Source organism: Heterocephalus glaber, unplaced genomic scaffold (genome assembly GCF_053883595.1).
Source record: "Heterocephalus glaber isolate CG9 unplaced genomic scaffold, H.glaber_assembly_v1.0 deba00001555, whole genome shotgun sequence".
NCBI classification, from domain to species: domain Eukaryota; kingdom Metazoa; phylum Chordata; class Mammalia; order Rodentia; family Bathyergidae; genus Heterocephalus; species Heterocephalus glaber.
The window spans coordinates 14,618,463-14,632,673 of NW_028258346.1; the positions used below are offsets into that span (position 1 = coordinate 14,618,463).

The window sequence follows — 14,211 nt, forward strand, 5'->3', positions numbered from 1 at the left end:
ATTTTTAAGTACAAGGTGTAAACAATGGGAACATACTTTACAAAGAATAATCTCCTAGAAGATGACAAAGGGTATTAGCTAACAGCCAATGTTTTACCAAGATGATTTAGTTCATTGTGAAGACAAGTCCTGAAGGGTCACACCTAGAAGAGAATGTGGGTGGACTTCACAATACTGACCTGGTGTTTCTGCTGCTGCTGCTTGCTAGTATTCCTCATGTACGTGTTGTATTTGACTATGTCTTGGCTCATTTCATCCACTCTGTCCATCAGCAACTGCAGATTCTTCCCCAAATGATTGCTGAAATGCAAAGTCAATATACTGACATATCACACTGTAAGTTACTACTGTGCCACTGCTTGGAGCAGTGCTGATATATCAACTGGATCTGCCTTTGGCTAAAAGAATGAGAGCTAAAGGCAAGGGCAGAGAAAAGAATATGAGTCAGCTTAATATTACTGAACTTTGCATAGCAAACAACTTAGTTTATTACTATGAAAGCACAGGTACATTACACAGTAACTGTTAAGCATACTTCGTGAGACATATATATAATGTACATTTTTTTAAAAATCAAATTAAAGTTCAGTACTCCTAAAGGCTTTTCCTTAACAGGCCCCTCTCACCACCAGCCTTCTTCCTACCCCGAAGTGCAGGACGGTAACAGGAAAGAGTTCTGCAAAGCAATTCAAACTTCCGGCACACTGTTTCTCTACTGAGCGGGATCGAAATGAACACCAGCAGTATTTGCTGCAGTTGGGTGAAGAGGTGTCCCTCCTCCTGTCTTTCCTAGAATCTGTAGCAGAAAAGACTCCGTACTTTTTTCACTCTTAGAATTTTCTATTGCAGCTAAGTCACTAAAATCTTTTTATGAAGTGATGCTAATGGCTGATACAATGACCATCAAGTTCAGTGATTTCTCCTGCAACCTTCCTCTCCCATGGTTAAGTGCGGACTACTACACACACACAGGCACTCTGAAAACAGCTGGCTGGCAGACAGCAGTGACCCACTCACTAATTTCCCACAGATCTTTACTGAAGTCCTATCAGGAGGCAGCCTTGGAATCAGGAAATAGGGGACAACAGTGAATGCGACACATATGGTCCCCATCTTCGTTAAGCTTATAACTGATGGAGATGGGAGCAGGGCGAGGGGAGTGATAAGGCACCGACCGGCATGTCCCACTATCTCTAAGATGACAGGCCAAAAGCTGAAAGCTGGCAGCCAGCCATGCAAATCTATGCTAGAGAAAAGGAAGTTCGAGTGCTGATGCCCTGAGGTGGGCAAAGAGCGGAGATCCGATTTCTGAAAACCAAGAGGCCTGGCACAGCTGGAGAGGGGCCCCCAGGTCAGGGAGGCCCCTGAGCCAATGCCACCTGCCAAAAATGTGGATTCAGGGAGTGAGACCTGGAGACTTCATCGTGAATGGTGCCTTGGAGCTGCGTGTGCCATGGCTTGGAGTTTAAATGATCACTCTGCTGATGTATAGCTAGAGTGAAGAACAGAATCCAGGAGAGCAGCTAAGAGCCTACTGGGAGTGCTGGCAAGGATGTGGGAAGACTGAAAGTCATGTGCTGTGGTGGGAATGTAAACGATGCAGCTGCTGTGGAATAGTGTGGTCATCCCTTAAAAAGCTAGATGGAATTACTGTTTGAGACATATACCCAGGCATATACCCAAGAGAAATGAAAGCAGAGGGTTGCACAGGCCTGTACTGAGTGTCAACAACGACACTACTGTGAACAGCCAGAAAGTAGAAACCCAAATGTCTCTCAAACGATGAATGGATAAACAAACTGTGGTATATCCATAACAGAATATTATTCGGCACTAAAAATACTGACGTTCTCAAGTATACCGTAACATGAATAAGCCCGAAAAATGCTATGTGAAAATAAAGAACCTCATCACAAAAGGGCACTGATTCTAGGAGTGTATTTTGTGAACAAACAGGAAGACTCAGAGACAGAAAGTAAGTAGGTGCTGCCAGGGGACAGGGGACAGGGAGCGAGTGCTTAAGGGAAAAGCCAGGAAAATGTCGCACAACATTGTGAACATAGCGAAAACAAACGGCACATACACTTTAAATGGTGTGCTGCATCTCAATTTTTAGAAATTGTACACCCCTCCCCAAGACAAAAACTCACGTAATATTCCAGTAAGAAACAGTGGCAGTGGAAACTAGGATGGTGGCAGGAAGCGTGGAGAAAAGTGAGCAGACTGAAGATATTCTAGAGATATTCCGCAGAACTAGCAATCTTTTTGTGCTAAGAAAGGGGAGGAAAGAATCGAGGGTGGCACTCAGCCTCCTGGCCTGAGGACCCAAAACTGGTTAGATATATCACAGGAACAGAAAAGGGAAAAACTGATGGCGACATAGGGTGGACATACTGGGAATGAATGAAAGCAGATTCCATTAAAATATGGACTCTATCTGTAAACTACAGAAAATTAAAAAGTTTGGGCTCTTTCTTCAATTGTGAAAAGAGCACAGAATTAAGAGTGTGGGTGTGGAGGGCAGGAGGGAGTAAACGCGCCTTTTAATCCCACTGTGGCAGCACCTCACCTGTCTCAGTCAAGTACTTCTTTCAAATTCAACTTTATTTCCTATTTCTCTTACTGCATTGTAATTTTTTAAGGCAGCTTTAACCTTGAAACACTCCTCCTTCTCTGCAAACCAAGTAAGTACTTGGTTTTCTCATTTCTTGATAGTCTGCTTTAAATCGGCCCAACTCAAGGATCTGGGCATATGGCTCAAGGTGAGGAATGAAAACGACTTTTTCCAGTCGGTAATCAAATATCCAGATCTACTGGTTAGATAGGCACATTGCTTTACAAATAACTTCAGGAATAAATTTATCAATACTGCACCTCACATTTATTCCTTCCACACATACCAAGTCCGTAACTTCTTTTGCTAGTCATTGTGTTAGAGTAACTAAGAATTAAACTATACAAAATATTGCTGCACTTGACACACAAGGAGAAGAGAGGAAAAGTACAGAGTGGCAGTCAGTGCTGTAGTAGAAGCATAAAAACAGTTGGGTAGAATCAGGTGAAATCTTCCAGAGTATCGGACAACTACCCTGAGTTCTGGAAACGGAGCTGAGGGTAGCCAGCCAGGGAGAATGGGAAGGGAGCCTGCGGGTCCCAGGCACAAGCACTATGTTTGGAGACACTAGCATGAAAAATCTGAGGAATTTAAAAACTGCAAACAATGCAGTCACCAGGAACACAGGAGATATGCAAGACTGAGGGCAAGAGAGCTATCAAACTACAGGGCAGACAACAGACATTAGCACTGGATTGTACACAAAGGTAAATGAGAAATACAAGCATCCAATTGGCATTTAGAAAGATCACTACAATTCTGAAAGAAGAAAAGGTTGACAGCAGGAATTAAGAGACTGTAAAAGTAATCAGGGAGAGAAATTATGAGGCCTTGGCCTAAGGAAACAAAAGTCATGGCAATAAGATGAAATCACCCCACGATTGCATTCTAGGGAAAAACAGTTTTACTTAGAGATGAGCAGAAGATGGGTCACTGTGGAAAATGAGAAGTAAACAAACCGTAAGAGCTGCAGTTTCGTAGACCACAATAAAGAGCCCCCCAGAAGGGGCTGTGGACGGTACTCCGTGCTGACAACTCTTCACACCCAGCGATCCAGCTAGAAGTCGGGAAGACTCGGCCAATGGGTGCGACACTGCAGAGTGTGCTAAGTGGGAAGTAAGGAGGGGTCGCAGTGCCAGAAACGCCTCTCAGTGAGTCTAACTAGAAAACCCAGGAGAAAATGTAGGCGAAAGTGAAAAAAGTCAGATAACCACACAAGTTCAAAGGTTTTCACTTTGTAAGTTTGTTTTTTCAAGATGAAGGAGGCTTGTTGAAATGGTCTTATTTTCAGGAGAAGTCAACTAACTATTTAGTCATATTTACCACTTACTTTCATATGGCTTAGAGTGAAAAAGTAAATATTTATGTATATAAATGGGTAGTGGTGGTGGTATATGGCAAGATACACAACTGTTAAATCTAAGTAAAAGATTTAATGGATAACTGTTCATTGTACTATTCTTCGAGTTGTCTGAAGAGTGGAACATTTAAAAAAAAATGGGAAAAACAAGTTAATAAAGATAACCAAAAAGAACCAGGATAGAGGTGAACTGAAAATCTACGAGGAAGGAGGAACAGCTCAACTGAATAATACAATCTCCAGAAGCAAGGGCAGGGTAGAGCTGGCCTTCGAGAACCGATATTTCATTGTCACCCATGAAAGAACTGAGGCCCAGAGAGCTACATTAAGTATAGAAATGCCATTAGCTACATGGCTGATTGTTAAACAAGCCATTTATGCCATGAAGTGCAAAGGAAATCAGGCAAAGGGAAAGCTCACCATGAGTCCTGTGGCGAGGAGGTGACAGGAAGAACAGGGATGCTGGAGAAAACAGAGGGGAGGTGCTGGCACAGAGAAAAACCTAGCACCTGTCGTCAGTCCTGAAATTTTGGAAACTGACCCCACTAATTTTAGCAATGAGAAAGGTACTGCTAAAACAGACTCCCTATTCTTCCACCACATGCATAAATATGTATGGACTTGAAAAATTTTATAACATTTATATTATAATAATGCTCTTTAGAAACTAACCAATCAGAAACACTAAAAAAATCCGCACAGTACAAGCCCCGAAGGGTACCAGGAATTCTCAGTCCAGAATGACTTCGTGGTAACATTCATGGAAAGCCAGATCCATTATCGAGAACAATTCTGCGGGGCTCACAGCAGTGCCAGTGCAGCCAGGACACGGCGAGGTTACTGCTCAGCGCGCTGCTTCAGTAACAGGGGCTTTCCTTTCATTGCCAAGGAGACAAAGAACTGCAAACAGACCACTTACACAGATGTGAACCAAGACGTGGGGTGCTAAGTCTGCCCTGGCTATACCATCAATGCATGCTCAATGTAAGTGCTTACGCTTAGTTTGCCTTTTGTAAAAAGAGGAAATAAAAACCGAACTGTTTGTCAAGTGTGAAAAGCTGAAGGCTTATGTTCCATATTTTTTTAAATAAAGACTGTCATGAAATAACCATTACTAGAACATCTATCTAATAAAAAAATTTTTTTAATTAGGATTTTTTAAAAAATGAAAGCAAACACAGTATGCATTATTCAAAGACTGAATAAATTTATCTGGTAAATCAAAGAACTGGTACCCACATACGGGTCATGAAATAAGATCAGCAAAATATTTAAGGAGCTAAGTAAGAATGAGTCCCAGTGAAGTTTTACACATATAAAAAATTTATGGCAACTGTCCCGGTTACCATGTTACTAATGTTAGAAATTAAAAATTAAGATGCACAAAAGGTACATTCCAGCTTTTTGAAACAGCATTATCAATCTGGCTCCACGTAATTGGCCATGAGTATAAGCACTGTTTCAAGGTTGCTTAATTTTTTTTTCTCCCAAAAGAAACACCAATTTGTCCTTGAAATTATTTCACCAGAAAAGCAAAGGGTCTCTCTTCCTATTCTACCTAAAAATACAGAAGATAAAACCATATCAAAATATTTTTCTAGATCTCAGTTGCTATAGCAAGCTGAAAACACTTTCTTGGCTACTATGACTGCTGCTCTGGACAAACGGATATTAGACACTAGCGCATCTATAAAGTCAAAGCTCCACAAGGGCTACATTTGTTTTGTATGTCAATAAAGGGAGGCTGGGAAAAGGTGAAGACATGAATTATGTATGCAAAAGCTTTTATGCAGTAAATTTTAAATTATTATATAACTATATACTTAATATATCAAATTGTAACCTCGCGTGCTGAAAAAGATTTTTAGCTCAATGCTTTAAATACAGGTGTGTGGAGAGTGTTTGTGAAAGCAGTGAAGAAAAATATGACCTTTTAAAACAGACAAATTTAAGGACTATTACGCATGTATGTTTGCAGTCAAACAGTACACTCTTTGGTGCGAAATGAGCCTGCAACCTGGCTGCATCACTTAGCACTCCATTTAACATTCAGTCCCCTGCGGGCCCGTCAGGACTTTCTTGTGGTTTCTGTGGGATTAATTCAATGGAAGGTGGCACCCCACTCCCCTCCAGGCCTTCCATGCCAGGGCAGGGAGTAAATATGGCCCCTGCCTCTGGGGTCACCTCCTCGTCCCCTCTGGGCAAACTGCCAGGTCTGCATGTCCCTCTGCTCTGAGTTTCTACCTGGGATAACTAAAATATTCAAACTGCTGCTCAAACCAGTAGCTTGAGAGAATATACCTTGTTTCTTGCAGCCAATAAACATACTGATTACCTACTCCATTTTCTATTAAAAGGGTGCTGCTAGCTTCTCTTCACCACAGAAAACATTAGCAGAATGCTTGAGGGGCATCTAAAGGAGCCGTAGATGTAGATACAGCTCTGTCCACACTCCTGCTACAGTGAGAGGCTGGGGCTGGGTGTGGCCCAGTGCTAGACTGCAGGCCAACCACGTGCAACGCCAGGCGGCGGGGGGCGGCGCCTGCTAATGAAAGGGATAGAGGGGAAGATAATCGCTTATTTTATAAAGAAAGCAGTGTTTTGGAACATCTCAATTAGCATTTTAGAACACAACAGTCCAGCTAGATGGCTAAAGCAGTCAGCCACACTGGAGGAAATCATGTCCCCACTGTCTAAGACGGCAAAAGCCAGTGTCAAAATTCTGACTTTAGCTGAACCCTCAAATAACTGCAAGGTTTACTACTGAGAGTCTGCATCTGAACAAAGGCAACTGCAACAGTAAGGAAAGAAGCGTCTCTGTTCTCCTGAGCACTATTAAATATCCAGACACAGTACCGAAAGCCTCTCGGGACAGTGTACAATAAATAAAGCAGAACCAAAGTTAAAAAGCCTCTTCCACAAGCACTTCTCCTATCCTGTGTGTGATGCAGCAGAGAAGGCAGTATAGGAGTAGCAATTAGTATTCAAACAATGTGTTTTGCTTTATCAGTTTGGCGGTTTTCCCAGGGCTGGACAAATGCTACATGTTGTTACATGCTTCTTAGCAATCTCAAAATGTTCTTAGGTGGTTTCTTTCTCTTATGGCACAAGAAAAGTCTATGTAAAATAATCTTCCCCAAGCAGCAATAAAAAGGTACTCTTCACCAGGCAGGGCCACTTACCTGCTGGCGAGGCTGAGCAATTCGTGCTTATCTGCTACAGCTGACTTCTTCTCCAGCTCCCACATTAGGACATTGATCAGATGTGAATTTTTAATTACAATCGGCACTTCTTCAAACATGTGCTCAAAGGTGATATTTGCCTTTTTCAATCTGTGAAGCATGTTAAAAATACTTCAGACTGGTGGTCAAAAGTGTTAAAATTTGACTACTGCATGCATTTTACCTAATTACAGGCCCTCTCCAGGATCTTTGCTTCATCAGTATTCTTTAAAAAGCAAAACAGGGAGAGAAACTCCATTTTACAGATAAAACATAAATCAAGAAATTTGAGTATCAACTTTAAAAATGATCTGAATGTGAACTATATGCCCAGAAAATACATTTTTAGCAAAATAACTATTCTTTGCTATCAGGTACCTGAGAATTTCATTGACATTAAAATGTAAATGTCATGGTTATGCTACATAATCTGTATCTAAAATATTTAAAATAAACAGCTACAAAAAAATACTCTTTCTTGGAAAGTTCACTTTTAAAGTTGCTGAACTAAAAAAATTAATAATCGGAACAGTCACAGCAGACTCTACACACAGAAGTGCACAACTCAGTAGTAACTCCGTGTTCAGGAACTGTTCATGAGTTAGCTTCTCTTGTTAAAAACTATGTACTTTAATTATTTCTGGAGCCAAATGGAAACCCAGAGATGAATTGTTCTACATAAAGTCAAAGCCACTAACTTTGACTTCATAATAAAAATTTCTACAATTAACAGAAAACAGAATTTTATAGTTTTTAAAATGTAAATATTCCAATACCATTAAGTAGGATCACAAAACAGCCCCATCGGTTAGTTTTCTGCATATCACTCATAAAACTTCTGGGAAGCCACATCCTTTACAAATCCTTCAAGTGTATCCTTCCCACCGCCTCACGAAACAGCTCAGAAAACAAGACATGCAGCTTGCAGTCCGCCAGCCACTGACCTCTTTAATTCTCCCTTTATGCTATCATTTATTTCTTCAGATACAGTAGCGAATTAATTCCATCTCTAACTGAATTCACTCCTGGTGAAAACAGGTGAGGCGTACTATAAAGAGTAATTTAAACATGGAAAGAGAGAAATCTAGTGGCACTTGGCATACAGAAAACCACTACAGCCCACATGGCAAAAGCATTACCATAGCACAACCAAGGATTCAATAAATGTGGCAAACTGAAGACTTAAAAGAAAACACTCAATGCTTTACCATACGCCCCATGGGCCCTCAAACACTTACGCTTCAGGGGAAAAATCCTTCTCTTTACAAACTTCCATCAGTTTAGGAGTCAGTCTATATGCCTTTAGCGAGAGAGACCCTTGCGCAGTTTTTATGGGATCTAAAATAAGGAAAAGAGAAAGACATTACTAAAATTTTGCCACCACCATGTTCCAGTAACACTGGTTCTAGGCTCATTCTGTTACTCATTATACAATCTTGCATCTTTGCAAAACAATCAAAATAAATAATCAGAACACTACTTGAAATAGATTCAAACCATTTATAGTCAACAGGAAGTAAAGACATACAGGGATCTATTTTACTTAGAACAACTTCCTCCCTAAAGTAAAAACAGAAGATTAACAATATAAATTTTCAAATCTATTCCTCAGCTAGAACTAGTTATCTTATTGTGAATGAAATCTCTATTTTATAAATCCTGTATAACTAAGAGGAAAATACTCATGAACACTGAAAATGAAAAACTGCCATATGCACTGGTATACTTCAGTCAACTAATTTAAAACGAATAGCCTTGAAAACAAATTTATCCACCCTAATAATCACTGTTCATATTTCTTGATCAAGGCAGATTGTAAAAACAAAACCACCAAGTCAAAGTGCTGTCACAAAAGTGTCTTTTTAGTTTCAGAGAAACAAATTTTCAAAACTAACTGCTTACACACTCTAAGAGTAAGGGCGCTTAGCACTTGCCGCATGGTAACGACTCCGGCATGCCAATATTCGCCTAAAACCTGTGTAACATTCATGTTGTCTGAAACTTAACACAGTGAAACTTTTAGCAATAGGTGATAGAATGAAAACCAAAATAGATTGAAACAAGTGGAAAATTCATCAAGGTCTGATGATGCAATGTTTCCAGCCAATATAAGTACACTTTAACAACTTGTTCTTTACTGTAATCCAATTGTTAACATACTGAAACAATTTTGGGGCAACTCGTAAGATTGATCGTATTCATTAGTATTTTTTCTGACAGATACTCAGGACGTTACATTTACTTCTCAGCTGGAAACTATATGCAAGTCTGCCAGATATGGCAAACTGTGAGTGTTTGGGGAGGGGGAGGCTATAAAGCTGTTAAATTGCCTACAGTTCTGATACAGCACAGAACATCTGGTCTGGAGAGCTTGAGGAAACACCATTAAATAGGCCGAAAAGAAAAAAATCTTTGTGCTAAGAAACAGTCCAGGTTTTGTACGCTGCTGTCAGAGGTATAAAAAAACTTGGCACACTGTGCTAGGATTGGTCAGTCACGTACAGAGCCAGACACTCCAGCAATCGGGGTTTGTTAGACATCTGGTCAAGTTCCACCAGCCCCTTCAGTGAGGGAGGGAGATGGCAGAGTAAAAATGAAGCAGCTACTCCAGCATTCCAAAATGTACACATCAGGGCTCTGATAGCAAGAAAAATAAACAGAAAGAAGGAAACCCTGTCTAGACTTAGCTGCTGCGGAGGCTGCTGCAGAAACAGGGTTGGTATTTACTTGACAGAGCCTGCCAGGCTGCTTTTAGAGGCAAAAGACAGAAAGCAAAAATAGCAGGAATAATATGAAGGAAGAAAAGAGTAATAACGGAACCTCCTACTAACCGTAAATGAGAACGACAGATTCTTCAATGGCGTGTTGGTAACTGAACTGAGAATCAAGCAGCGCCCGGGTAACAAACGAACCATAGTAGGTGGACTGGTACCAGCCCACATGGAGATGGTCAATGTTTACATGGCGAAGGCTCCGCATCATTTCCATCTGATACTGGACTAGATAACACAGAGGAGGGGAATGAAAGAAAAAGCATCAGGCCACTGCATTAAATGCAAGCTTTTCAGAAACAAATTCTACAGTACTACTTATTAGTTATAAGGAACCAGTTTCCAGATTTAAAAATACTCGATTCACAACTCAGCATAACAAAACCAAGCTTCCAAATCGTTCCAAATACTGGGGCTTTCCTTTATTCATTAATGAAAAGACTGTTTTGTAGAAAAGGTATTAAAAAGACAATATTAATGCCTCCTGCTAAACAAGCAATCATTCAATGTGGTTTCTGCACCTCTTATTAAAACTCTAATAAATGTTTAAAGAAAAGTTTGTGTAATTACTAAACTAGTTAGATTTAAGATGTTTCATCTGGATTAATGAGCAAGAATAGTTATCAATCTCTTCTTTCATACAGCTTTTAGAACTGGAAGTTAAAACAATCAGCTACCACATTACTAATACAGAACAGGATATAGACTATAGCTGATTTAAAATTTAAGAATTCATTTTTGCCTTCATCTGGTGCCCCCTGCTGCATATACTAAATTTTAAAAAAGTCTTTTCCTTGTCTATGTGTTCCTTTGTGTTAAATAACAGACTATTTTTATTAGAACTGTTATATTTTAATCACACGTACAGAAAGAAAAGGTTTAATGACTTACTTTTGTCAAATTAGTCACTATAATGTATACTATTAACTTAAAGCAGTATTACTAGAAAAAGAATACAAGCTGACAATGTAAAAAAAAAAAGACATTAAAAAACAGTATAGCCCAATAATGCATAATAAATAAAATAAATGAAAAAGCTTTATAGTCAACATAATATCCAAACTATTTCTATCACAATGAATGTAGGTCCATGTGGAGTAACCAAATTTGCTTAACTCCAAACCTAATCATTTCCTTCCCAACTCTTAATCAGGTTTTAGCAGAAGTAAAATCTTATGTCTGTCATTCCTTTGGTTACAGTGCTATTGTTTAACCAGGCAAACAAGACTCACAATCACAGTGCATAACAGAACTTTCTTCAGGTGCACCATCTTCTTTGTCAACATTCCTTGCAAGGCAGAGAAATTCTAAGTCAACTTATTCTAAGGAAGGTTCTAGTGCGACAAGGCAGCAGCCACTTGTCAACTACTTAAGAATCAAGTGTTCTGAGTTTCTCTTTTGCACTGCAGAAAAGCCAAAGACAGGAAAGCCCTACAGCTGTCTTCCACCATTCTGGAAGGCCCTGGAGAGCTGCAACAGAGCTGAAGCTGTACCCCTGGTCCGGTGTCCACTAGGTCAAGTAACTGCAAAGTGAGCTCACGGGTTCATAAAAGAGGAAAAGCAACACTATGAAGGTGGCTTGACCAGCATTACTTTTTTTGTTGTTTGTTTTTAAAGGGTATGGGAAGAATGTGATCATTATGGCTATCAAAAATATACCAATATGGGGCTAGGGATTTAGCTCAGTGATTCCAGCACCTGCTGTGCAAGCGCAAGGTCCCAAGTTCAAACCCCAGTTCCAAAACAACAACAACAAAATATACCACTAAAATTTATTTTAAAAAAATAAAGGGCATGGGGAGCTGGTGATATATATATATCACCCACTGGGCAAGTCCGCAAAGCAGCAGTTTCAACCAATGGTTTTTATATATAAACACCCACACACAAACACACACCCACACACCAAACCAGTGTTTCTGCAGACTTGTAAGTAACACGTGAAGACAATCCTTTATCATCTTGTTACTGTCTAAACCCGTGGCGGTGAACCCATGGAACACATGCTTCAGCAGGCTGTTTGTATCACTGAAAGCTCTAAAAGGTTCATCATCACTGGTCTAAACTGTACTAAAAAACACCACAACCATGGAAATCTATTTATATACTACTACATGACAGCCTTAAGCAGTATAAAATCATATCATGTCAATTATCTTTTATCTTAGTATTTTATCTCTCTAGCACATGAGAACCTCCCTACCCGTCAGGCTCCTTTCACGGATTTAGTGTCTATCAACCACGGACACTGGGAAGCAGCATAGAGAGCATCATGGCTACAACCTCTTTCTGTTCTAAAATTCTATGATTCTCCTAATCAAAATAAATGATTTGGCTAACAAAGTTTTAATCACATGCAACTTGCAAATTAAAAGTTCCAGTATTCTAAGTAAAAGAGGAGCTGAAACTAAAACTTGGTATTTAAAAAGAAAGACAAGAAGAGATGGGGCAGACTCCTCGACAACTGATGGTGCAAACAGGATTCAATAGAATGATTTTTCAAACTGGTCCTTACAAAACACCTGCTTGCGTACCACGCAGCCATAACACGGACAGGTTGGCTTCCAGCAGCTCACAAGGGTAGAAAGGAAAAGCCTTGGAATCCAGAGACGCTAGACCCTCAGGGGATGGATCTTCTGTCCACTTCATGACCCTTCTCCGATTTTTAGTTTTCTCATCTCCAAAGAGATCTGAGTGCTCTTCCCAATCAAAACACTAGGACTCCACACTGTTCATTGGATATGTTACTAATAAACACTGACTTGCTTATTAGCTAAAGCAAGGCCTCTAGTGTGCATCCATTATGATTTAAAATCAAACTTCTCTGAAAAAAGTTCCCTGATCTCACTAAGACTCCCCTGAAACAGCCTGAATAAAAATAGATTCTATAAGGGCACTTTCAATGTACATGATGTGAACAAACAAACAAACTCCCCAGATCTGTACCAAACTTCCAAATTCCTTCTCATCCACAGGCTTACCTATTTTATGACCCCCATAAGAATAAGAATGAAAATGAAGTATTTGCCTACACTAGAGGAGGGTCCCCAGTAGGAGACCTGTGATTTCAAGGCTGCTCAATGTATCAATAAATCTGATTCCACTGCATTTATTCCTGGGGACTGAGGAGTAGAGTGATCAGCTGCTCAATCACTGGGAGGAACGAGGGGAACGGGAACGTGCTGACTTTTCTCTCTTACCGCTTAGAAAACAGCATGCCAGATTTTAGGAGGTTTTAAATCCACTTATTTATAAGTCATAATGGTTTTCATATCACCTAAATATCTTACATGAATGTAAAAATGGTTGAGAGCAATGACAGGTAAATTGATAAAAACTGCTTTTAAAAATCTGCAATTCACTGGAGTTTTATTATTACAGAACAAATCTGTGCTGGGCCTATTCTACTAAAGTTTCAGGGCATTATCTTGATTTGGACTTACTGCTTGACTTCAGGATTTTTTTAAAAGCACACATTAAAAAACCCTGGCCATTCACAGTGCTGTGTGGAGAAGCCCCACAGAGAGAAACAGGCCTAGACGGGCATCTCAGAAAGGTGGGGCTGGGGCTGCAGCTTGGCAGCCACCTGGCCTAGTGTAGAAAACAAGAGTGGCGCTGTTCTCTACTGCATCCAAGGCAGCCAGGGAGTCGGCCGTGGGCTGCTGCCACCTCCTCAGGCTGAGGCCTGGGTCCTGGGCTCGTGCCCCCTCAGATGTGCGGCCGTCACCTCCCTTCACTCACTGCTTTCTTCCTCCTTCCACCCAAACTACACAGAGTACAGAGCTCACTTCTGCAAAGGGTCCCTAGGAAAACTAGACAGGAGTAAGAAAGAAACAGCAACTGGCCCGCTAAACCTCCCCAGCCATGCTCCCGGCAGCCACTGCCAGCCTACACGTTTACCCTCTGCCCTGCGGCAGAGACAGGGAGAAAACGATGACGTGGGATGAGCCACTAAGCCTCACACCGTCACCAGGAAGGGTCATTCGGGCTCCCGCCCCTAGGTGAACGCCACTGCTCTGGCGGCTGTCCCGGTCTCTCCAGGGTCACGGGGCAGAGGGGCAGAGGGGCAGTGGGGCAAGCATGAGAGAGAACTCAGCCCCAGCCCCTGGGTAAACAGAGGAGCCGGGGGTGTTATCTGCTCCCTCGTATCCAGCCAGTGCTCACTTTCCTGGGTACAACTTCAAAAGAGGGTAAGAGAGACAGAGAAGCTTCACTCATATTCAGGGAGTGGCTCACAACTCAGGA

General features: G+C 40.9%; 1 protein-coding gene across 2 annotated transcripts in view; it reads right to left on the reverse strand.

Moving 5' to 3' along the window:
* The window catches only part of Eif3h (eukaryotic translation initiation factor 3 subunit H), a 101,713-nt gene that overhangs the window by 3,566 nt on the left and 83,936 nt on the right, over nt 1-14,211 (reverse strand). For both annotated transcript variants that reach the window (XM_004850198.4, XM_087190708.1), the window contains exons 7-10: nt 10,027-10,194; nt 8,434-8,533; nt 7,157-7,306; nt 180-300 (exon numbers count right to left, since the gene is read on the reverse strand). In XM_004850198.4, the coding sequence (XP_004850255.1) occupies nt 180-300; nt 7,157-7,306; nt 8,434-8,533; nt 10,027-10,194 (539 nt within the window). The remainder of the gene's footprint in view (nt 1-179; nt 301-7,156; nt 7,307-8,433; nt 8,534-10,026; nt 10,195-14,211) is intronic.